At 35.9% G+C, this 22,757-nt stretch overlaps 2 protein-coding genes across 4 annotated transcripts; both read right to left on the bottom strand.

Annotated features, from left to right (window-relative positions):
* Nucleotides 1-1,906: 1,906 nt before the first annotated feature.
* LOC133851746 (uncharacterized) lies at nt 1,907-6,158 on the bottom strand. The gene is made up of 2 exons (XM_062288303.1): nt 5,676-6,158; nt 1,907-2,628 (listed from the first exon to the last, which is right to left on the bottom strand). The coding sequence occupies exon 2, from the start codon at nt 2,612-2,614 to the stop codon at nt 2,204-2,206; it is 411 nt and encodes a 136-aa protein (XP_062144287.1). The 5' UTR covers nt 2,615-2,628; nt 5,676-6,158; the 3' UTR covers nt 1,907-2,203.
* A 1,660-nt stretch (nt 6,159-7,818) lies between these two features.
* LOC133851980 (nodulin homeobox-like) lies at nt 7,819-15,740 on the bottom strand. Of its 3 annotated transcripts, none has more exons than XM_062288617.1 (17): nt 15,587-15,740; nt 14,324-14,375; nt 13,982-14,113; nt 13,703-13,861; nt 13,065-13,148; nt 12,859-12,987; nt 12,385-12,603; nt 11,811-11,942; nt 11,572-11,667; nt 10,956-11,117; nt 10,354-10,645; nt 10,125-10,250; nt 9,955-10,024; nt 9,692-9,755; nt 8,740-9,291; nt 8,600-8,634; nt 7,819-8,440 (listed from the first exon to the last, which is right to left on the bottom strand). In XM_062288617.1, the coding sequence occupies exons 2-17, from the start codon at nt 14,363-14,365 to the stop codon at nt 7,939-7,941; spliced, it is 2,796 nt and encodes a 931-aa protein (XP_062144601.1). In that variant the 5' UTR covers nt 14,366-14,375; nt 15,587-15,740; the 3' UTR covers nt 7,819-7,938. The 3 variants fall into 3 exon arrangements, with proteins under 3 accessions (XP_062144601.1, XP_062144604.1, XP_062144602.1); XM_062288620.1 differs by having other exon boundaries at nt 13,982-14,107; XM_062288618.1 differs by having other exon boundaries at nt 15,484-15,588.
* Between the last annotated feature and the right edge of the window lie 7,017 nt (nt 15,741-22,757).

Below are 22,757 nucleotides of genomic sequence, written 5' to 3'. Positions count from 1 at the left end.
TTTCTCTATATTTGAAATATATTAAAATATTGTTATGGCGTAAATGAGTTTTGGTGGGAGATAAGGAGAAGAGAGAGAGTAAAAGAAAGAGAATCAAATAAAAAAAAAATAAATGTATGTGTGTGGAGTTACACTATTCATTTATGCATCACAAATATATTTTATATTTGATTTACATAATCAGATGGAATGACTTTTTAATAAACCATTTAGAATGCGATGAATACCTGTCAATAGTTGATGTACTATCATTAGTTTTTATCAATTTAGGATTATGTAGAAGAAAAACAAAATTCTTTGAATCAATTTTGTCTACAGCACTTAGAAAAGGATTCCTCGATTTCTGAAAAATTCCTTTTTTAAAGTCTTGAATGTACTTGAATACTTCAGCCATACGAAACTTGCTCATTAATTATATGTAATATAAGCACGTGGCCCTCTATAAAATTTAATTATTTTGATGACGTAATGGTATGTAAAATAGGAAACAACTTGGGACATTGTAATGGAGACGTGCCATAGTTTTGAAGCATTTCAAAAATAATGAAGTATCTTTTGAAACTTTTTAATGGAGAAAAATTCAAGTGACATGTCTTTATTCTATTCCTGGATCTGAATTCCTGGATCTGGACGACAAACAATGCTGGTGATGCTATTCTGGTAGTTGGCAGGGCGTTGGTCGTGGTTCCAAATTAATTCATCCCTTACCACCTGACTTCAGTCACCGGAGACATCTCTGAACGTGTTATAGATACTCTTATCCTTTCTAATACCTTTTTAATGGGGGTATATATACAGATGCAGATGCGGTTATTTGTAATAGTCGTAACCGCATCCGTAAATGCGGATATACTTTTTAGATATTTATATCCGTGCGTTATTGTGTTTATTATCCGCTATCTGCATATTAGTTAATGGGCATTTTGGGCATTCTTTAGGTCTCTATTAAAGCATATTTTAAACGATTTTTTTTAAAAAAAAAAAAAAAAAAAAAAAAAAGAGGCTAATTTTTAATGTTTTGGGCCTGTTTTAATTTTTTTAAGCTATAATCTATTGAAAATATTGTGATTTCACATTACTTTTGACTTTTTGCTTAAATGTTACACAAGAAAACAACCAAACAAATGTAAACATAACCTATACCTTATCCAAAATGATGTCATTTTGGCATTAAACACTAAAACGACGTTTTAGTGAATTTATTAAAAATAATATATATAGAAAGGGCATGCACATACTCTAAAACCGTTATCCGCATCTACACATGCGGATAGTGGTTTTTGCTAACCGCGTCCGCATATGCGGATAGCGAATATTTGCGGTTAATATCCACATGTATGTACACCCCTACTTTTTAAACCAGGAATAGATGGAGTATCACAAGGTTATCCAGACGCAGCAGAAATTGGATAACGGATGTGTGCAGTTAATATTCACCTGCATGTATACCCCTACTTTTTAAACCAGGTATACATGGGATATCACAAGGTTATCCGGGCGCATCAAAAATTGGAGTTGGGTTTTTGCTAAACGCATCCGCATGTGTGCAGTTAATATCCACATGCATGTACACCCCTACTTTTTAAACCAGGTATAGATGGGGTATCACAAGGTTATCCAGGCACAGCAGAAATTGGAGTTGTTATTCATACTTCACTTGTGGCTCATTTCGACAGAAGTACTTGAAGAGAAGAAATTGAATTTCAATTGTTAGTTTAAATGGTTTGAATATAAAGTATGAAAAAGTACAAGAAATTCTTGGATAGTTTTGAACCTTATTAATGCATGAGAAATGATTAGATATAACATATAACACGTGTGTTTTTATTGGAAAAAAAAATTCCTCAGAGCTCAAATCTACCAAGTATTGTTAAGAAGATCATTACCAAGCAATTTATACAAAGTGTTCTTCAAATCCCTTGTTTAATTTATCACCATAAACAATGGTAAACACAATTTTATACTGACATTGATGATGGTTCTTCATTTGCACCAAACTGAGATGCAAATCACATCATCTTTGATTAACTAAGTTTAGACCATAAGAATAAGAAACACGAGTGGGTCGAGTTCTACAACACATCACAGATATATTGCTCTAAGGGGAGCGAAGAGTGTAAGAAATACATATAGTGGTACGCAAAAGCTATGGATCTTTCTCAGCTTTTGGCGGACCATTACATGAAAGCAAAAGGCACAGCAGTTAAGGCATTGGTGGAAAAATGCGTGAATGAGAGGAAATAACAGCCTTCTTCACAAACTTAGATTTACTTGGGTCATGAATCCATTCGATCTCACTCATGTTGGGTGTCTCAACATAGGCCATTGTGAATTCTCCCACCTTCTCTACGTTCCCTCTCTTGCCTGCCCTCAGCAACCAATTTTTCCGGTTGCAAGAGAATATTCCACCGGTCAGACGGATAATATCGCCCGGCTCAAAGGCCTCACACTCATCCCCCCAGAGCTGGAAGTGAACTGCAGCCGTGTCGTCAGCCACAAGTGCCAAGCATGTCTTATTTTGGCCCTCTAATGTTTTCTTGCCTTTGTTCAAAAGTATGAACTGTGTATTTATGTTGTTCCCGGCTGCAGGCACAATATCTTTAAGAGAGAGCATAACTTGCTTTCTAACTGCAAAAAAACACACCCAAACAGGCAATTGTGAACCCCTGGTTTCATAAAATTATTTCATACCCAAAATTTTCTTGAGCAAAATTGATAAATCAACGTTCATCATGCAGGCGAGTGATTGAGCCCTCAATGCCAGTAAGAAGTGTTTAAATTAAGCCTTTGTATCACAGATGAAATACATATTTGGTGCTCATTATTGTGTCAAGTGAAAGCATGAAAAATCAACATATGAGAGAAAATACAAACAAGAAAACCATATAATACGCATGGTTCACCAAATAAGGGCTTGATGTTCATGTGAATACGATCAACCAATACCAATATATAGAACTCCAGATCCTATTCTTTGGCAGACAATGAATAGAGAACCCGATACCATATAATAAAAATACTCAATTATTAGAAAGTGAAAATAGAAATGTTTTTGATTGGTAAGTCATACACACTCGGTAGGTCTTCAACCCACAATCTCAACGGAAATGCTTTTTGAGCCGTAGCTCACTTGCAAAGCTAGGAATTTAGTGATAACGTTTTTATAGGAACCCAAGAGTTTTTATCGGTTGAAAGTAAAAAAATAAAAATAAAATCGACGGCTTCAAGCTAAGGGAATTAGACCTCCAATTGATCACTTCAAGGGAATCAACTTCCAAAAATTGCATAAAGCAATTGATGTTTTCATTAATGAATACATCCTTTTATAGAGAGGACTGCAGCTTGTTCTAGGAAAATCATTAACACAGAATCACCGACTAATGAAAAAATTGTGATCATGCAATTGTTTCCAGAATAATTCCTACAATTTGAGAGATTGCAATAATATTCAATTACTATGATTATGGGAAAATATTAAGAAATATCATGGGAATATTATGGGGATCCTATCATCCCCTCATCCTTCAAAATAACCTTGTCCTCAAAGTTGATTATCAATGAAATCTGTCTCCAATCCTGTCCTTGATCCTATGGTGGCCACCATGTCCTTGTTAAAGGTAATGGTTCATGAGTGGTACGCAATGAAAGTGGAAGAAGAGAAAAAAATTTAATAGTACTCCTACCAAGGAAACCATAGAAAAATTCTGAATCAACATTACCCACCATATAATCGAGCCTCTAAATCTGGAGCAAACACCTCTCTGTAGTCATTTGAATTTGTAGAATCGATTCCCTTATAATAAACCTTGCCAAACTTAATCATAATTTGATTCTTCATCAGATTGTAGAAACGGTATCTCAACTAGTTTATCCTGAACTCACTAAGGATAATAATTTATCCTCCTCGTCCAACACATGATTATGGTCTCCTCAGTATCAGAACAATTATCAATGTTGGAGATATCTAAAAATTCTGATGAAAGGAACTCCAACTCAGAAATTGTTACCTTTATCACAATTGACACCTCTTGCATGGTAGGAGTTTTGCAATTTAGGGTAGAAAATGAGCTTCTTTTTTCCAGTCATTGGTTTATCTACCACATTGACTACTTTGCGGGTTTTCTTCGCCGAGTCTTTCCTTCTCTTTCCTTGCAAATGAAGTGGCAGCTATCATTGTTCGAGGCCGTTGAGCCTTGACTACTCGTTGGATATCCGGTCAAAGTCCTTTAATGAACATCCCCACTAGGGATGTAAATAAGCCAGTCCGTTCGACAACCCGCTGGGTTTAGCCCAATTCGAACTCGAGCTCGATACTATAGAAACTCACTCGTTATTGTTGAAGCCCGCTCGATTAGTAAGTGATACATACCCGACTCGCTTGACAAAACTCGATAGGGGCTTGCGAGCTCAGCTCGATTAAAGCTCGACTAGATCGCTCACCCAACTCGTTAGTCCGACTCGTTAGCTCGTTCACTTTTCTTATATATTACTAAAAATGAGTTATATAAATTTAAGTATGTATATTAGTAATATATGTTATATATGTTGCTTAATATATGTTATATATGAACTAACTAATTAGTTCATAAACTAACATATTATCTAATTTATTAACATATGCTAAGTAAATGTAATTAACTATATGTTACTCAATATATATATATAAATATTGTATTACACATTAAATATAATACTTTAATAATAGTATTTAGTATGTTAAACTAACATATTATGTTATTAATAGTTATTTGGAGGTTGTTCACAAACTCGGGTTTGAACTTCACTTTGATCACACATTGAAAAATTTAATAGCCTACTTCGAGCTCTAGTTGAGCCGAGCTTGTCAAGTAACTGAGCTCACCCGAGTTTTAAACGAGCCAAGCTTGAACACACATTTTATAGCTCAGCTTGAATTCGAGCTCGACTATTTAAGCTCGACTCATAAACGAGCCAGTCTTGAAATCTTCAAACTTGACTCGGCTCGGCTCGATTACATCCCTAATCCCCACTAATTGTCTTTCGGACCAATCTTGCGCTCGGTTGGACAGGCTCTCAAAGCACCTTTGATATTCACCTACCGTCAATATTTGCCGAATTTTTGCTAGCTCGACATCCACATTTTCATATGCTGAACAACCAAATCGAACAAGGAGCCCTTCCACAAACTCCTTCCAGGTTGGTTTTCGGCGGCACGCTTCAAACCGGTCAAACCACTGGATTGCCTCCCCTTTGAGATTAATAGCATCTATCTCCACCTTTGATGTTTCTGGCATTCTATGAAATCGAAAAAAAATAAAATAAAATAAAACAAAAAATCGTGAATCGAGTGAAGCCTCTTCTTGATGATGGCTTCTACTGGAAGCCATGACGTTTTTTGTCAAATCGAAAACACCAAGCTCTCTCTTCTGATTAAGTGTAAATGGCATAAATTTTTTTTAAAATTTTTTTTTGCCCCTAGAAGAAATAAGATATCCGAGGATTACAATGATACTGGGATAAGGACTAAGGACTACCTTAATTTTAATACCATAACCGAATAGTTACCGCAATAGAAACTAAATCAAATTATACTGTTCCGAAACTGAAACTAGGATATCCTATTCTGACAATAGGACACCCCAACACGTGCAGCCAAACAGAAACTTTGCTAAACCAGAATAAGAATAGCGATTCACCTGTAGCCAGCCACCCTTCTTCTTCCTCGACACTATCGCACAGACCACTATAGATCAGCACCACGCACGGCTAACCACGGCCGCACACCACCACACCTCCGCGCCCACCTTCTCGGATACCGGAGATAAAATCGCCGTTCAGCCCACCACCGACGGCCCCCGCTCTCAGCCCAGAGACGCGACTGTTCCTGCGCTGTAGCACCGTTCAATACCACCGGTCGGCACTCCCACCACCTTCGCACGGTCACCGTCCGCCCAACACAGCACCCACAGATGCACGAACCACCTCCTTGCACATCCACCCCCGCACGTCACAGCACTGCACTCACCGGTCCCCACCGCACGACGCCGCGACTTAACCCACTACTTCACGCGGACCACCACAAGCACAGCTAATGCACCCCCACCTTAAAACACCACCAACTTCGGTTGAGTTTTTTTTTGTTAAGACGGAAAAAGAAGGGAAGAGAAGAAAGGGGTTATAACTCGATAATGCATAAATAAATTAATAAACAAAAATTAACCTAATTCTCCATTTTATATTTTTTAAAATATAAGAAAAATAGGGTGTACAATTCTTTACACGTTTTGTAAATCCAATACATGTTCAACATAAAATTAGAGAGTTAAAATTGAAAAGTTAGATCTGTTTATTTAAATGAATTACGTTAGTGTTGATTTATATAGTTTTATGCTCATATTTTAATACAATTCAAACCCGACACATAACATTTTGGAACTGACAATTTTTTACACGACTCGTGAATCTAACGCGAAATTAAAAAATTAAGCTTGAGAGGTCTAATCTGTTTAATTAAAGGAATCGAGTTAGAGTTGACAAATATAAACTTGTATCTATACCTCAACACGATTCTAACGTGACACCAAAAAAAAAAAGAATTGGCACACTTACGTGAAGTGGATGTATATATTAAATAGAATTGTGCAAGTGAATAGCTAAAAGAGATAGTGAGACGTATATGGTTTGAAAAAGAATAAAAAATTAAAATATTATTAAAATTTCCGAGGCAGATGTAAATGCTCTAACATAAACGTACAGTAACTGTAAGGCTTAGTTTGAATAAAACGAGAGTACTTCATCCAAGTTGAGTTGTTGAGTCTCTAGCAACAACCTTTTTCGCAGAGCATCCAAATCACCGTTACTGGTGACCCTGGCTTTGTGGGATCCATGCTTCGAGCTAATGGGCGGGCATGTTCGTAAGTATTGCTCCCACGTATTTTTATTTTTAGTTTTATTTTTGGGTTGTCCAATCCTGGTTTGTTTTTTATTTCCTATTGTAATTGGTTCTCATGTATCATAAAAATAAAATAAAATAAAATAAAATAAAATAAAAAAACGGCAGGTCGTTTGGAATTCCGAGTGTCTCACTGTCTCTCTCTGAGTCTCTGAGGCTGATGAGATAAATGTCACGTGATTTCTACCTGAGTCCTAAATATGGGTATCATTTGGGCTTGCCCTACAACTATTTTTTAGCCTAGTTCTGGGCCTCGACTCTGGATAGGCCCACAACTATTTTTTAGCCTAGTTCTGGGCCTCGACTCTGGATGGGCCCACAAAAATGTGGGCTGTCATGGAATCTTCACCCAATAAGTTCCAGGAGTTTATGGACATTTCTTATTTTCTAGTTAACTCTCTAGAAGTTGTACCAAAATAATAAGAAAAAAACATTTTAATATTAACGTATTTTAATTTAATCCTTCAATTTCTAATTTCAATAATTAAGTTCTTATAAATACTCATTTTTTAATTCTTATTGCCAAATAATTAACGAAATTATTGGCTGCAACTTGGCCGGCTAACCAACCAGCACCACTCGCTAGCCTTAAAGTCTATTTGAGATTAAGTTAAAGTTTTAATACATAAAAACTTAATGTAAAACAAAAATGAGTTTGTTTATATATATATATATATATGCTTTTTTTGACAAAAAATAAAAAAAAAAAAATTAAAAAAATTAAAAAAATAGATGAGATGGTCTCAAACGGGCTCTAAGAGCTTTGTACAATCTCGACACAAGTCATCAGTTATTTGATTGAAGCAGTAGCATAGCCTATGGGTGTAAACAATGTACTGGACTTTTAACTGAAAATACTGAACAAAAAGAATAAAAATTTGAGATGATTTCTTATCTGCTAAACTTATTCTTGATTTCTGTCTAAAAGATGTACAATTTACAGCTTGCTTGTAACAACAAACTCTCACAGCAGCCATTTAAGCATATCGGGTACATTCATTCATTCATTAAGGCCGAAGAGTGAATATTCTGATTATAGCCCACATCACTCTCATTACCCCTATCTTTGTTTCTGCCTCTTCAAATGAGATGCCTGCAGCCTTAGAAGGGTAAGGAAGAATCGTCTCTTTTTCAACCTGAAGCTCATAAACATCCACAACACACGTCTTTTCTTTCTTCAAGTTCCATCCAAACCATTCACCCTCTACCAGATAAACTTTCCCCCTACCAATCTCCTGTCCTCGCCCATCTACAAACATTACATACTGACCTGGATTGCACTCCACATAATCTGCACGGCCAACAACAACTAAAGTTCTCAGGAAGCTTTCAGGATCTCGACCGGCCTTTCTTGGGACATGAGAATCTTCACCAGGACTCTCAGGTGAGTCATTGGGCCTTAGTGGTGGCTCACTTTGCTTGTCTGGAATAGCATTTTCAACCTCTAGTACTGGACGAACAGCCTTAGCTGCGCGGGCACGGGCTAGCCGGACTTTCCGATTGTTCAGCCTGTTGACAATGCATCAATGTTAATGGTTTTAAATGACAAAGAAAACCGTAAAAAAAATACCAAAAAGTGCTAGGATAGAGACTGGTGTCATATGCGTGCGTGCGCGTGTGCATGCACGCGTGTTGCGCGTATCTGTGCTGATATGAAGGCTTCCTCACCAGTTTTTAAGCTGTGCAGGTGTAACCTTTGAACCCTGGAAAACACAAAGTAGGAACTTCTCAGGCATGTGTTATTGCCGCAAATGGACAACAAAACTAAAATTACATCATTTATATATTATGAGGTGCATGTGACATACATGAAGACTTAATTTATTAGCCCATGACTGTATCAAAGCTGCATTTCTCTGCATATGAGGTTCATCTAAGAGAGCTCTCTCAATCATAGTCGTCTGTTTATCATTCATCAAAGTTCGCTTCCGTTTTCTCTGCTGCTTTTCTTCACACTGAATGATTTCAACGTCTTTGTCCTCTGTATCTCCTCCAAGTCCACTTTCTTTTATCTGCTCACACTTTTGTAGGAGCCCACCATTGTCCATTTGATCAACAGCATTCTTTCCTCTAGTGGAACATGTATCTGAACAACTTGTTTCAACATTCTGAACATCTCTATCGATTTCTCTCAAACCTCCAGATGCTCTCGTACCAGATATAGCTTTACCTTCCCCCCTATCTTGTGTCATCAGATCCTCATCATGATCCAAACGTCTGCTTTTGACGCAAAACTGGTCCATTTCTCGAAAACCATAATCCTCAAACATTTCCTCTTTTAAGTTACCCTGTCTGTCATTAAGATTTGGAGGTTCTTTTCTCAGTAGAAGTGATGAGCATCCCTCTGGACTCTGAGCTTCCTATCAGAAATCAAACTTTACATCCTTAGGTCACTATGTTGAGAACATGCTACATCATCGAACTCAATAAGCCAATGTGAGAATTGGCTAATTTAAGTTATTCTGAAATTTTAGGACATATATGTACGGTGTTTAATTCTAGATTCAAGTTTTATAGTCAATAAAAATGCATAAACTAGCACTCCCATGAAGATGTTTGCTGATGTTGAGTAAAGAACTTATCCGAACATATTGACCCCTCTGATTTGCTTTCCTGGAATTGCTCAAGTGGCATGGTTTTAACATGTTCAAATATTGATAAAGGGCTTCTTTTTCTAAAGAAAAAATAAAGAAGGGATTTCCATAGTGAAGAATAGAATGAAACAAAGTGAAAATAAGGACTAGAGGACAAAACTTTTACTTGCGCTCGGTGTTCTTCATATTCAGCAGAAGTAATTAGTGATTGTAATTGGTTAAAGAACATCCTGCAACACAAATTAGTATAAGAATATTAAAAACTACGAATTTAGTAGTAAAATCAAACAGAAGATGTTGCAATGTAATTGATAGATGCATGATAAGCATATTTGCACTCAGACACATAAACAGAACTAATAACATGATATCTTGCTAATCTAGCAAAAAAGTCGGGAGAAAAGAAAACTTTGGATAGGGTTGAATAACCTTAAGAGCTGTACATCTTCCTCGTTCAAAAAGTTAGGAATTAAAGATTCTGCATGACTTAACAACGAACCTACACCAAGAAGTTACAAATAAGGAATAAAATAACACTTGCAATTACATCCACAAAGGAAAAAAAGAAAAAAGAAAAAGAGAGAGAGAGTGATAATTACGCAGGTTCCTGCAAACATTGGCAGCTTTTGGAGCATCAGAAGTAAAGGAAAACCCAGGCAATGATTTAGATATATCTATTTGCAAGTTCTCCAGAAACTTGTGAAGGAAGAGATTCCTCTTCTGCTCTGTGGTTAAAGATAAAGTTTGGTTAATGTAATCAATAAACAACTGACACGTACTGCTAAAACTTGTCATGAAATTTTGTGAAATCATAGGTAAGGAATCAACCTTCACAGATAGTGGGATTAAAACAATGAAGATTTGCAATTATTTTGACAAATAATGATGTTCTCTGATGTGCATAAGAAGCCCGAGGTATGCCATTGGGAATTAAAGTAAATTCCAAATTTGTTTCATTCGGTTGGTCCAATGATGCAAAATTATCCAAAACCCATCCAGCTGCTGCAAATGAATCATATTCAAGAGTAGAATCATCTTCTCTAACTGGGGGATCAGAAGAACACCAACTGGATATAAAATCTCCATGAGGGAGTGACAATATTGCAGTCAGAACTTCGGTCTGGAGGGACATAGAAAAGACAGTCATAAAACCATTAGAACAGATGCTCTCAAAGTAAATACATATATGTGCACTTTATGCATTGCACACAATCTCTTCACAACTTTCAAGAAAAAAAAATAATAATTTCTTGTAAAATATGTAATCTCTTATGAATCAAGCAATTGTGTAGGCTTGTAGCATCTGTGATCTCTGAAAAAATCAAAGCACAAAGGTACTCTCAAAAGCTACAGCAGTAACACATCAAAAGAATAATAATGGCACTACAGTAAGTATCTTGAGACTATGGAGATTGATAACAATAGCTTACAAAGTATATTGCAATGTAACATTGAAAGTTTGAATCATCTGAGAAGATGTCAGCCAGGCGCATCGCATTGAGTTGCAAAAACCCGATGGGGTAACTTCTGTGAGAGCAAGCAGCAAGATGTTTGGGATCTTTACCAAGCTCAATCTTCAACAACTCAAAAATCTACATCATGACAACCATATTAAAAGAAAGCACTCGAAAGTTAAAACAGGCTTTACTCAAAGAAAAGAGTATCTAGAATAACATTGGACTGATCTAGAATCAAAGGTGGACTAGTGCCACTTGCATAAATGCAGTTTGCAGACTAACAATAAATGAGAGCACCGTGGATTGAGCACATAAAAATTGATCTCTACTCAAATTACCATCTCTTGATTGGCACTCAAAAAACTAATCTCAAATAGCATTCCGTACCAAGAGATAATTATGAAAGAAAATGATAAATCATGTTATCAGACTAATTTTGTTGTAGTGCATTCTTCAGCCAAAAAAACAGTTAAAAAAAGGTTGGTTCCATTGGTTAGCCACCAGAGACTAAGCCAACAAGCCGCTTTACAAGCAGTTTTGATGGTCCATGAGAAAAATAACCTACTTCCATAATGTGACAGACACTGACCTCTGAAGCTACAGACTTTGCCAAATCAAGACTTCTTGGTGAACTAGCAACTTCATCCAGGTAAGAGACGCTTTCCGCTTCACATAGATTCAACAGCTGCAAAAGAGGAAGTTGGTGACTAGTTCAATAAAGGAGGCTTGTTCAGAGAGGTATCATACAACAGGAAGCTGCAGTAGAATCCAAACAAGCTCAAGCCTCAGAGTAGAAGTTAATAGTATTTTTTCATCACGAGGACTCACAATTGATAGGAATTTAGCTTTCAGCCTAGATACAGCCGCCACAACTCTGGAGGACTCTACAAAAGGCGGTGTGACATTTAACTTCAAGATGGCTCGAGCCAGAAACAGAACACCACCCTTTTCACATAGTACCTGAAATAACACAAAAACAAGACTTTTGATAAATACTGTGATTATCTTACAGAGTCATCCAAATCAACATAAATAGAATAGGCCTATAACTTCACGAGGATCCATCAAGATATTCCATGCTATGACCTTCAACTTTTTTTTTTCATAATTGCGACATTCTCTACCATGATTTTGTAAGCCAAGTCAAAATCTTTGCATTTTAAATCTCCCTGTTTCGCCAACTGCCTACCTACCCTTTTTTGTAAACCACAATAATGCAGTTAAGAGATAGTGATATCTACAAGGCTATCTACCCAAGCCACTTATGCTTCTGCTTTGAGAACAATAAAAACTAGTCCCCATCTCTTTCCCCTTTCAGTGACTGATACAACATATACGAGAAACCTCCTAACATATTGCTTCACTGCAAACATACAGAATAAGAGAGTTCTGGCTTGGAAACCTTATTCCTGAGTAGGCGCTCCAGAAACATTTTTTGTTGGCACAATGACTGAAGAAACTGTAAAGAAGCCTCACATTGTTGGCAGAGATAGTTAATTATTTGTTCAGCAGACAGGCTTGGTTTCATGCATAAATCAGGATGTTGAGCTGACAGCTTGATGTCAAGATACCTAATGGCAACATGAACTGCTCCAAAAGCAGCATCCATAAATATGTCTACCTGTCACAGAAAGCTTCATGATCACTGACCGCAAATATGTGTTGCCTGCAGAACTTAACTGAGGAGAAAAAGAAATCTAGCAAGAGTACAGATTATCATCAGAAAAAGAGTAAAATCATAGCTTATCTGATACAATAAAAAAAAAAAAAAAAAAAATTCCATGAACACAAAAACAGTAACTTTGAAGAGACTGCTTAAACTGAACCCTATTTTTATGAATAGCAGCTCAATCAAATCATGTAGACTAATTTGTACCTTAGGATGTGCTAGCAATACATGAACAAGATCTGGCCACTGTGAAGATATACATCCTGTTAATAGATATAGACTGCATGCCACCAATGCTGACTGCATAAGGGGCAAGGGGCCAAAATTTTGGGTTTCCTGCATCATGAATGTAAGTCTAAATAAAAAATAAAAAGTGCAGTAGGTAAAACCTAGAAGTGAGGATTTTGGGAAACCTGTATATAACCACTGAGAACAATTAGCAAATGAAACACCAGGTCAAGCAGCTGCTCTGACACTTTTACATCATCTAGCAAAATCTGAAACCATAATTCAAATATAAGAATCAGGAAATAATATTATGTTGTGCTCTCACATATCATAATGTTTACATTCTTAAAAATAGCTCTGGTCTAGGGGCATGGCAAAATACTCAAACTAGGAAAGAAAGAGATGAAGGCCCCATAGTTCTCAAGAGTCCATGAATAAGCAAAGTGAGTAACAGATTAAAGAAAAATTTATGCAATTGACCAGAATGAAAAATAGCATTCACGTTTATCCCCTATTATAAAACAATCATTTGGCCAGAACAGTAAAATATCCAATCAAATAACTGTTTCCAAACACCTTGAAAGTGTAAAATGAAAACATTCAGTTTGGAACACAAAAATAGGATTGCACATGATCAAGACAACAGAATCCAGTCCATGAAATTAGGAAAAAAAGAAGGCTACTCTTTATTAATTAAAATTAAAATAGTGGCAAACCCTCCTCTACACCTGCACAAGTGACCTATTTTGTATAAGAAAACAAACACAAATTAATATAACAGAAACAGAATAAGACAAAATTTGGCGTGTGGTTTTATACAAACCTGCTCAAGTTTAACGTGTCGAGGTGCTAAATCACACAATGAATGCAAGAGACGAATGCCGGATAACATGTATCTGAATAGGGCCTCATCTCTGTCAGATGACATAAGCACTGCAATAAGGTGCAAGGGAAGAAATCCTGCAAGCTTTTCCATATCAATCTGAAACAAAATGTAATTTAAGATCTGACACAGAAATAAAACGGTAATAACAGGATTCGTATTGATGACAAATGCAACAATGATGCTGATGCTGATGCTAATACTGATGCATCATCTGACCTTAGTCATTGACTTTTTTTCTTTAAGGTAGTGAATAGTGAAGTTTTCAGAGTCCCTCAACAACTTATGAAGTTCCTGAGAGCTGAGCCCATGCAACCCCTTCACTGCTGAAATTAAGTCAATTATCTGTTCCTACATATGAATTGAACTATATTCAAGTTCGAGGGAGGGGATAACAGATTCCAATTTGAAAAAACAAAAACAAAAAGAAAAAGTAAAATACTTCTCTAAATCAAACAGATGATTGCAGAAAGAAATAAAAAATTAAATTAAATTAAAATTAAAATTTTAAAAAATAAAACCACTATGCCGCCAAGTTCAAGTTGAGTTGAGATTACTTACCTGTGCAGAACTACAAGATGGTTCTTCCATAGCAAGCCTCATTCTTGAAAATCTAAAGCCAAGGAAAAAAGGAAAAAAAAAAAAAAAAAATTACATAAACAGAAATAGAGCAAATGATTACCTAAGTGAGGTAATGAGCATACAATGTTTTTTTTTTTTTGGATGAAAATGAGCGTACAATGTTTACTAATGTACACTTCAGGAAGGCTTAAAGCTTTAAAATGTTCAAGCCAGTCCAAGGGATAAAAGGCGCAGAGAATTGGATCAAGTACAAGCTAATATTTATGGAAATTTCAATCAAAATATATATATATATATATTTGCAGGAGAACATTTCACACTCCCTCCGATTATCAAATGATGTATAGCAACCATTGTAGAACTTTAATTATATTCTATAGAAGACATCAGATTTTAACTATATCTAAGCAGAGTCCATGATGGTTGTCGAACCTCAATCTTCAACACTTAAAATGGTGATATTGCAGTTTTGCATCCCATACTGATACTTTACAAAGTGGCATATTAGATAAAAGCAATATCATAAACTAAAGATCACCAAGTTGTTCCACAATTGATATTATATTCCCAAGTTCCTTGATTTCCAACAATTCAACCCTTAACCCAAGGATTTCTGACATGCATATGGACGGTCGAACACAAAAACTCCACAAAATCCATCCAACGGGCACCATGCCGAAATGCAAGTAGCTCTAACGCTCATATGCACATAAAGACGCATATTTAAATATATATGCTCTATAAAGGAATCTATCCATTGGAATTGAAACGGTGTTACGCGAAACAAAGAAAACCCAACACTCGGAAGGTCCTAAATCACTCATTTATTTCAAGAAAGCATTGCCCAATAAAAGATTTCAAAATATCTTCCTTTATACAAAGTTCCAGTAAAACATTAATCAATAAAGAACAATCTTTAAACTCTTGCCAATATAGATTAGTTACTCAAGAATTCTGAAATGCAACACATAAGTTTGCCTCAATTTGGAGCAGACTGCAAAACTTAACTCAGCAAAATACATTTGAACTCAGAAATGCAGAAATATCACATTGCATAACCAAAAAGAAATACAACCCAGAAAAACCATAAAAAACCCACATCAGAAAACCCTAGTTCTGGAGCAAGCCACGTAAATTACCCTATAAATGCAAAGACTTTCAGAGACCACTGTATGAACCGCACAGTAACAAATGGAAGAGCACAAGCTTGAATAGCTATATATTCAAATACACAAAGCTGACCTGAGAACTGTATCGATGAGCGTCGACGAAGAGATTTATAAAAACACCCAACAAAAAACAAGATAAAAAAAAAAGGAAGGAAAAACGATAAATTCGCGGGTGTTTTTGAGCTTCTATACACCACCGAGGGCCAGGTCTCCAAAATGGTTTATTAGATTAAGGCTGCGTTTGTTTATAATAAAATACATATATATATAATAAATATATATATGTGTGTGTGCGTTGCGTCTAATTCTTTCTTTTCACCTAATTACATTATGCAAGCAATTATTCGCATAATGGTGATTTACCCAATGTTCATCAAGATTGTTTGTATAAAATAAAGTCAATTGGGTAATAAGAGAGTTATGATTCTATAACAGGAAATCAAGCTGTACATACTAATTTTAGATTAAAAAGTAAAAGTTAAATCAATTTAAATGAAAATTTTCTCTAATTAAATCATTTTTAATATTTTTTTTTCCATATATAAATAGTAAAAGTAATTAGAGATTAATGGGAGTTGCTCTCATCGTTATCCATATATAGTCAAATAGATCTCACTATATTGGCACTGCATGTACAATCCCCACCTAGGTCAACCCATAAGACTAAAGACACGTCATCTATCCACATGCAAAGTGCTTTGGGTAGATGAACTCCCAAAGTACAACTTTGAAAAATAAATCTTGAATAATTAGAATTGTCTCCCACTCACTCCCTAGTCCCTACAACATGAATACTCATTACTCACAGAAGTCCTTTAATTTTTAGAAATTGTGTTTTTTTTTAAAAAAAAATTAAAATAAATAAATAATATCCGTTTATTTCATTCAGCCGTATGCAAGTTTGGACATGTAAGACATTTTCATCTCAGTTTAGGGGAGAGTTCTGCTAGTCGGATTTTATTCCCGTATTTATTTCTTATTGATTAAATATTTAAACCGAAAACATATTAATTACAATTGTCTCCCACACTCAATATAACATGAACACCCACAATCCTTTAATTTTTAGTAATTGCATTATTAAAAAAGAGATCAAAGTCCCTAAACAACAGGGGTGTAATAAATCATAAACATAAAGAATAGATATTTATTCATTAAAAAAGAAAAAAAAAAACTCATAAACAACTAATTGTGCAAATGGTAGTTCCAAAATCGATACGATCGAGATCATGACACTTCACCTTGTAATTGCATTTGAAGTATTATGCCAAACTTCTCTCCCTTCTGGATTTGTAGGATTGTTTAGCAACTTTGATGGATGCTTTGTGAATGACTTCATGGTGATATTGGAACTAATTGTCCATATTTCTCCCAAATTTTTAAAAAGCTTCACCCAACTCTTCAATCATGGACAATGCCGAAACCATATTCGAGTGAAGGATGGCAAAAGAGATTTAGATTTAGAGAGGATGATTCTCCAATTTTTTTAACATAATATGAGACGACATGAAATATATATCTTTTAATATATATCATTTATGAAGCCTAATCTCACCGCGTGTCGTGGATTGTTATGTATAGCATACCAACGTGTCATGAGTTGCAAAATGTAACTTACCAAATAAGTTTTGAAAATCAGATTCTAGCATGTCTTCCACATGTGCTTCGATTACGTCATTAATGTTGTTTCTTGTTTATCCTTCAATAATACTTCAAAGACAAAATACTATTTTGCATTTTTCTAGCATATTCAATTGACGTAACATGCTCAATTCACCTTTAAATTAATCTTAATAAATAATAATAAAAAAAAAAAAATCAATAGTAGATTGAACATGCCACATCGGCTGAGTATGTTGAAAGAATGCAAAATAGCATTTATCAACTTCAAAAATATCAATTCAAGAATTAAAAAAACCTTTTTATGGAGAAAATTATTATCGAATTGCTTTTGTATGATGTAATATTTGGAAAAAATGTGTACGCCTTGTTTGATTTATGGATCATGCTAATTCCATACCAAAAAAAAAAAAAAGGTGTTTACCATTGTCAAAATCGTTGTATTAATGAAAACATTTCCTTGCATGTAATGAAGAGAAAAGTAATTTCATGATCAAAATTTTATTTTATTACATCTAACAATGTATATGGTGTCACATCATTTAAAAATTTTAAATGACATAATAATATATCTATTATATGACAATATATATATATATCGTTAAATGTTAGAAAACAAAATATTGACTATAAAATAATTCTTTTTTTTTTTTTTTAATATCATGCTACCTTGCATTAATTTTAAAAAATTATTCAGAAGTTACAATATAATGGATAGAATGAGGACACTCATCCAACCAAACCAATTCAAAAGACAGAGACAAAAGACATATTTAGCTAAAGTATGGGCAGCAGTGTTTGCTTTTCTGCCAACATGTTGAACAACACAGTAAGGGAAAGACAACAACCATACCTGGATATCCTCAATCATCTGACCATAGCTACTTCAACAAGGATGAACTTGGTTTAGTGATCAAGGAATCTCCCTCCAGGATTATCCTCTAATAGCCCAGCTCTCTCCCAAACTCCACTGCAAGCCATGCAGCCATGACTTCCGCAGCCATGGGGTCCATAACGTATGGGACAAAAGCAGCTAGGGCTGTCAAAACAGGTTGACCCAACCCGTTTGACTTGCCAATCCGTTAAGAGTCAACCCTGACACGACATGTTTAGACAAAATGGTCAAACTCTTAAACCCTAACACGACCCTGTTAAATAACAGGTTGACACGACACGACCCGTTTGACCCATTTATTAATAAAGTCTATAAAAATAAAAATAAAAATAAAAATAAAAATAAAAATAAAAATTTAAACTAAAAGAAAATCATATTGTTTGAATAATCATATTATTTCACAGTTGAAATATAAAACATTGAGTTGTTTTATTGTTTATTGTTTTGGTTCAACTTCTAAGTTCGAAAACTTGAAAGAAAAAAAAAATCCGTTAATTTTTTTTAGTCTTTGCCTTTTTTGCTCAAGTTCTAACTCAATAAAAGAAAAAGACATGTTTTGTTTTTTGTGAGATTTTTTTAGTTTAGTCTTTATTCTTTAGACAATGAGAGAAAGGGAGGGTAACATGATTGTTTAGATTTAATTTTTAATGTTGAAAAAAAAAAAAAAAGGTTTAAGTATACGGGTCAACCCACAGATCAAATGGGTTGACCCTATAATGACCATTTTATTAAACGGGTCTAACGGGTCAACCCTTTTATGACCCAAACCCTTTTAAGCTTAACCCTAACTCTTTAACTTCATGTCAGGTTTGCGGGTCGTGTCAAAAATTGCCAACCTTAGAAGCAGCCAACCCCGCCAGAAAATCACCCACTTCATTGCGCACCACCACCCCCACACCCATAGTCTTGGAAGAAGAACTTACAGCCGCGTCCCAATTCAGTTTTACCCAACCCGGCAAAGGCTTCAACCACTTTGGATCACTAGGCAAAGGACCCAAAGAACCAAAATATTTGGTGCTATGAGCCTCTGAAAAATTACACAAAGCATCTCGAGCCTGGCCAGTAGGCTTCGCTGGATCAGTAAAGTCCCTTCCGAACACAGCTCCATTTCGTCTCAGCCATACATACCTAGCAGCAGATAAAGCTTCATCAAAGACTGGAGTATCCAGTTTTGCCATCAATTGTTGCACCAAGCCAAACTTGTCACTCTCCACCAAAGAATTTTTGAATCTGCCAATTACACTCTTGCCAAACATCCACGAAAGCCGAGCATGCCCACAAAACATGCCAAATCGTTTCTATCTAACCTAAATAAATCGGGCAAAAAGGATCCGGCGTTATCTTCCTCCTATACAAATTGACTTTGGATGGCAGGGTGTTGTTGCACACTTTCCATAAAAATTGTTTGAGAGCACCTGGTACCTGCAGCGACCATAATATTTTCCACACTCCCGCCACTTCGTGAGACCTGGAACACTCCCCTTTTTCTTGGGCACTCCTTGATAACTCAAGGTGGTAGGCACTCCTTACTATGAAGCACCTCGGTTTTGTGCCGCTCCAAATCATAGTATTAGGTTGGCATAAGAAACTAATAGGCATGCCACATATTACCTCAGTCTCCTCCGGTTGAAAAATAGCCCTAACTAGGGCCACATCCCACCATCCAGTAGCTTGGTTGATCAAAGAGCATACACGAGCACTCGGGTCTAAAACTGTCACTGGAGACTGTACCTGGAAAGTATTTGGGGATGGAAGCTATTTGTCCCCCCAGATTCTAACACTTTCCCCATTCCTAACTCTCCAGCGTAGTCCCCCTTCAAGTACAGCCCAAGCCTTGACAATACTCTGCCACGCCATGGAAGGGGCTCTGCCTAACTGAGCAGTCAAAAAGGAATCGTTGGGGAAATATTTCTCCCTTAGAATTTGAGCCATCAGAGAAGTCGGATCTTTAATTAACCGCCACCCCTGGTTTGCTAGTAGGGCTAAATTAAAAACCTTCAAGTCAAGGAATCCCATTCCAACATTCCTCTTTGATTCGCCCAATTTATCCCACTTCACCCATGCTGTCTTGTGAGTGTTGAGTTTTATCCCCCACCAAAATCGGTTGATCATCGCATTTAAATTATTGCATAACAGCTTAGGCAATAGAAAAATGCTCATGCTATAAGTAGGGATCGCCTGAATGGCAGCCTTTATTAAAATCTCCTTACCCGCCAGAGATAAGAACCGCTCCTACCAACCTTCCAAGCATTTATGCACTCTTCCCTGAATATTCGCAAATGCCTTTAGCTTTGATCAGCCAACAAGGGTTGGAAGGCCCAAGTATTTTTCATACCCTTTTGTGGCTGTAACTCCCACCACCGATTGGATATGGGACTAAAAAGCTTTCCCCGTGTTTTTGCTAAAAAAAAAAATAGCAGTCTTTGCACTATTCAACTTTTGGCCCGAGGCTGCTTCATACACCTAGAGCAACCAAAACATTTGACCCCATTCATGAAAATTAGCCTGACAGAATAACAAGTTGTCATTTGCGAAAAAGGGATGACTAAGCTTGTATCCTCTCTGTGCTATAGGAATACTGGTGATCAATCCCTGTTGTTCTACATTTGATAGGAGAGAACTCAGACCTTCTTCATAAAGAAGGAAAAGGTAAGGTGATAAGGGATCCCTCTGTCTTATTCCTCTAGTGGGGTTAATATTTCCCATTGGAGTACCATTTATAAGTTGAGTAGGACACTGTTGAAACACATGTCATCACCCTTGCAATCCACAGCTCATCAAACCCCAGCTTGCACATAATCTCCTCTAGGAAGCCCCACTTAACCCAATCGTACGCCTTACTCATATCCACTTTTATGGCTATAAAACCTTTTTTTCCTCGCATTCGAGTGTGCATCGTGTGTAGGGCTTCATAAGCCACTACATGTTATCCAAAATTAGGCATCCAAGAACAAACGCACTCTGCTGTGGAGATATAATTGCAGGAAGCACAACCTTCAGCCTATTTGCTAAGGCTTTTGCAAAAATCTTGTACACAACGTTGCAAAGGCTGATTGGGCGATAATCACTAACAGATGCTGCATTTGACACCTTAAGGATAAGGGCTATGTAAGTAGAGTTCAAAGCTGGATCAAACATTCCCAAAACACAAACAATCTCATCTCCATGTTATCAATATATATATATATATATATAGGGGTAATTTCATTTTTCCCCCATGAACTACCACCCTTTGTCAACATGCCCCCATGAGCTGACAACTTGACCAAAATAAAGTATTCAATTACCATGTTTACTGGTTTTCCCCCCTTCCATTAGTCAAAAGGGTTAAATCTGACGGTCAACGTCTCACGTGACCGTCTCATACCGTTTTACAAGTTTTTCTTCATATTTTACCCTCACCTTCGTTGTCAGTTCATGGGGGGCATGTTGGAAGAGGATGGTAGTTCATAGGGGAAAAATGTATTTACCTAAAAAAATTAGAATCTATGCCAACAATTTTTTTTTTTGATAAGTAAACGCCAACAATTCTTTCTACAATTCAAATCAATTTCTTCCTATTTTTATCTTAAAAGTTTAAGTTTACGTAATTAAACTTTTCTATTTAAATTGTTCTTTTAAATATATATCTAAGTCATGCACGCTTTACCAAAATCAATTTAATAAAATTCCAAAACACCTTCCCATTTATGGTACAGACAAAAAAGCATCATCTGTCCAAAAATATGCCATAGTGTTGGATGATAAAAGAGGCGGTACTAGTTGTAAAGAGACTACATGCATTTTTATATCATTTTTTTTTTAGTAATGTTTCTTGCACAAATTTCGTACAACTTTTGTACAATTCTAATAACTTTTTTTAAGATCAACTATTGGATATTTAAGACCCACATGTAGGAAAACAGATCTAATGGTTGATCATAAATAAATAAATAAAATAAAAAAATAAAAAGAAAAGAAAAAGTTGTTAGAGTTGTACGAAAGTTGTACAACAATCATTTTTTTACTTGAAATGGTATTAAGTAGGTTGATATAAACCTGAAAACATGGCTAATGTGTGGGTCAAAGGATCAGGTGTAGAGTAAACCTTAGGCCTAAAATGGGCTGGAAAATACATTGGTTTGACGATGATGCATTAAAGAAGTGAGAACAATTGGGTGACAAACATTCTGGCTGGGAGAAAAGAAACACAGTTTATGAGTACCAAAAAATAACCTAGTGTGTGTTGGAGTCGCATACTTATCTCCAACACGCACACCATCCATTCCACACAATGTAGAGAACGACTCAGAGAATAAGAACCTATAGCACTGCTTACATTCTGTCGTGTTCGTACCAGATTTATGAGTCGTTGCAAAAAGGCTTAGTCACGTGTTGGGAGCATGTACGGGGGAAAGGGAAAGTTGTACAACAATTATTTCAAGTAAAAAAAAAATTATTATTGTACAATTTTCATGCAACTCTAACAACTTCTTTTTCTTTTTTTTTAATGATCAATCATTGGATCTGTTTTTCACATCTGGGCCTTAAATATTCAATGATTGATCTTTAAAAAAAAAGTTGTTAGAATTGTACAAAAGTTGTACGAAATTTGTGCAAGAAACATTACTCAAAAAAAAAAATAATCGATAAAAAAAATGCATGTAGTCTCTTTCAATTGGTACCGCCTCTTTTATCATCCAACACCATGGCAGATTTCTGGACACATGAGGCTTTATTGTTTGTACCA

This window comes from Alnus glutinosa, chromosome 12 (genome assembly GCF_958979055.1).
Source record: "Alnus glutinosa chromosome 12, dhAlnGlut1.1, whole genome shotgun sequence".
In the NCBI taxonomy this organism is placed as follows: domain Eukaryota; kingdom Viridiplantae; phylum Streptophyta; class Magnoliopsida; order Fagales; family Betulaceae; genus Alnus; species Alnus glutinosa.
The sequence above is the reverse complement of the archived record's forward strand: the minus strand, read 5'-3'. Positions and strand labels throughout refer to the sequence as shown.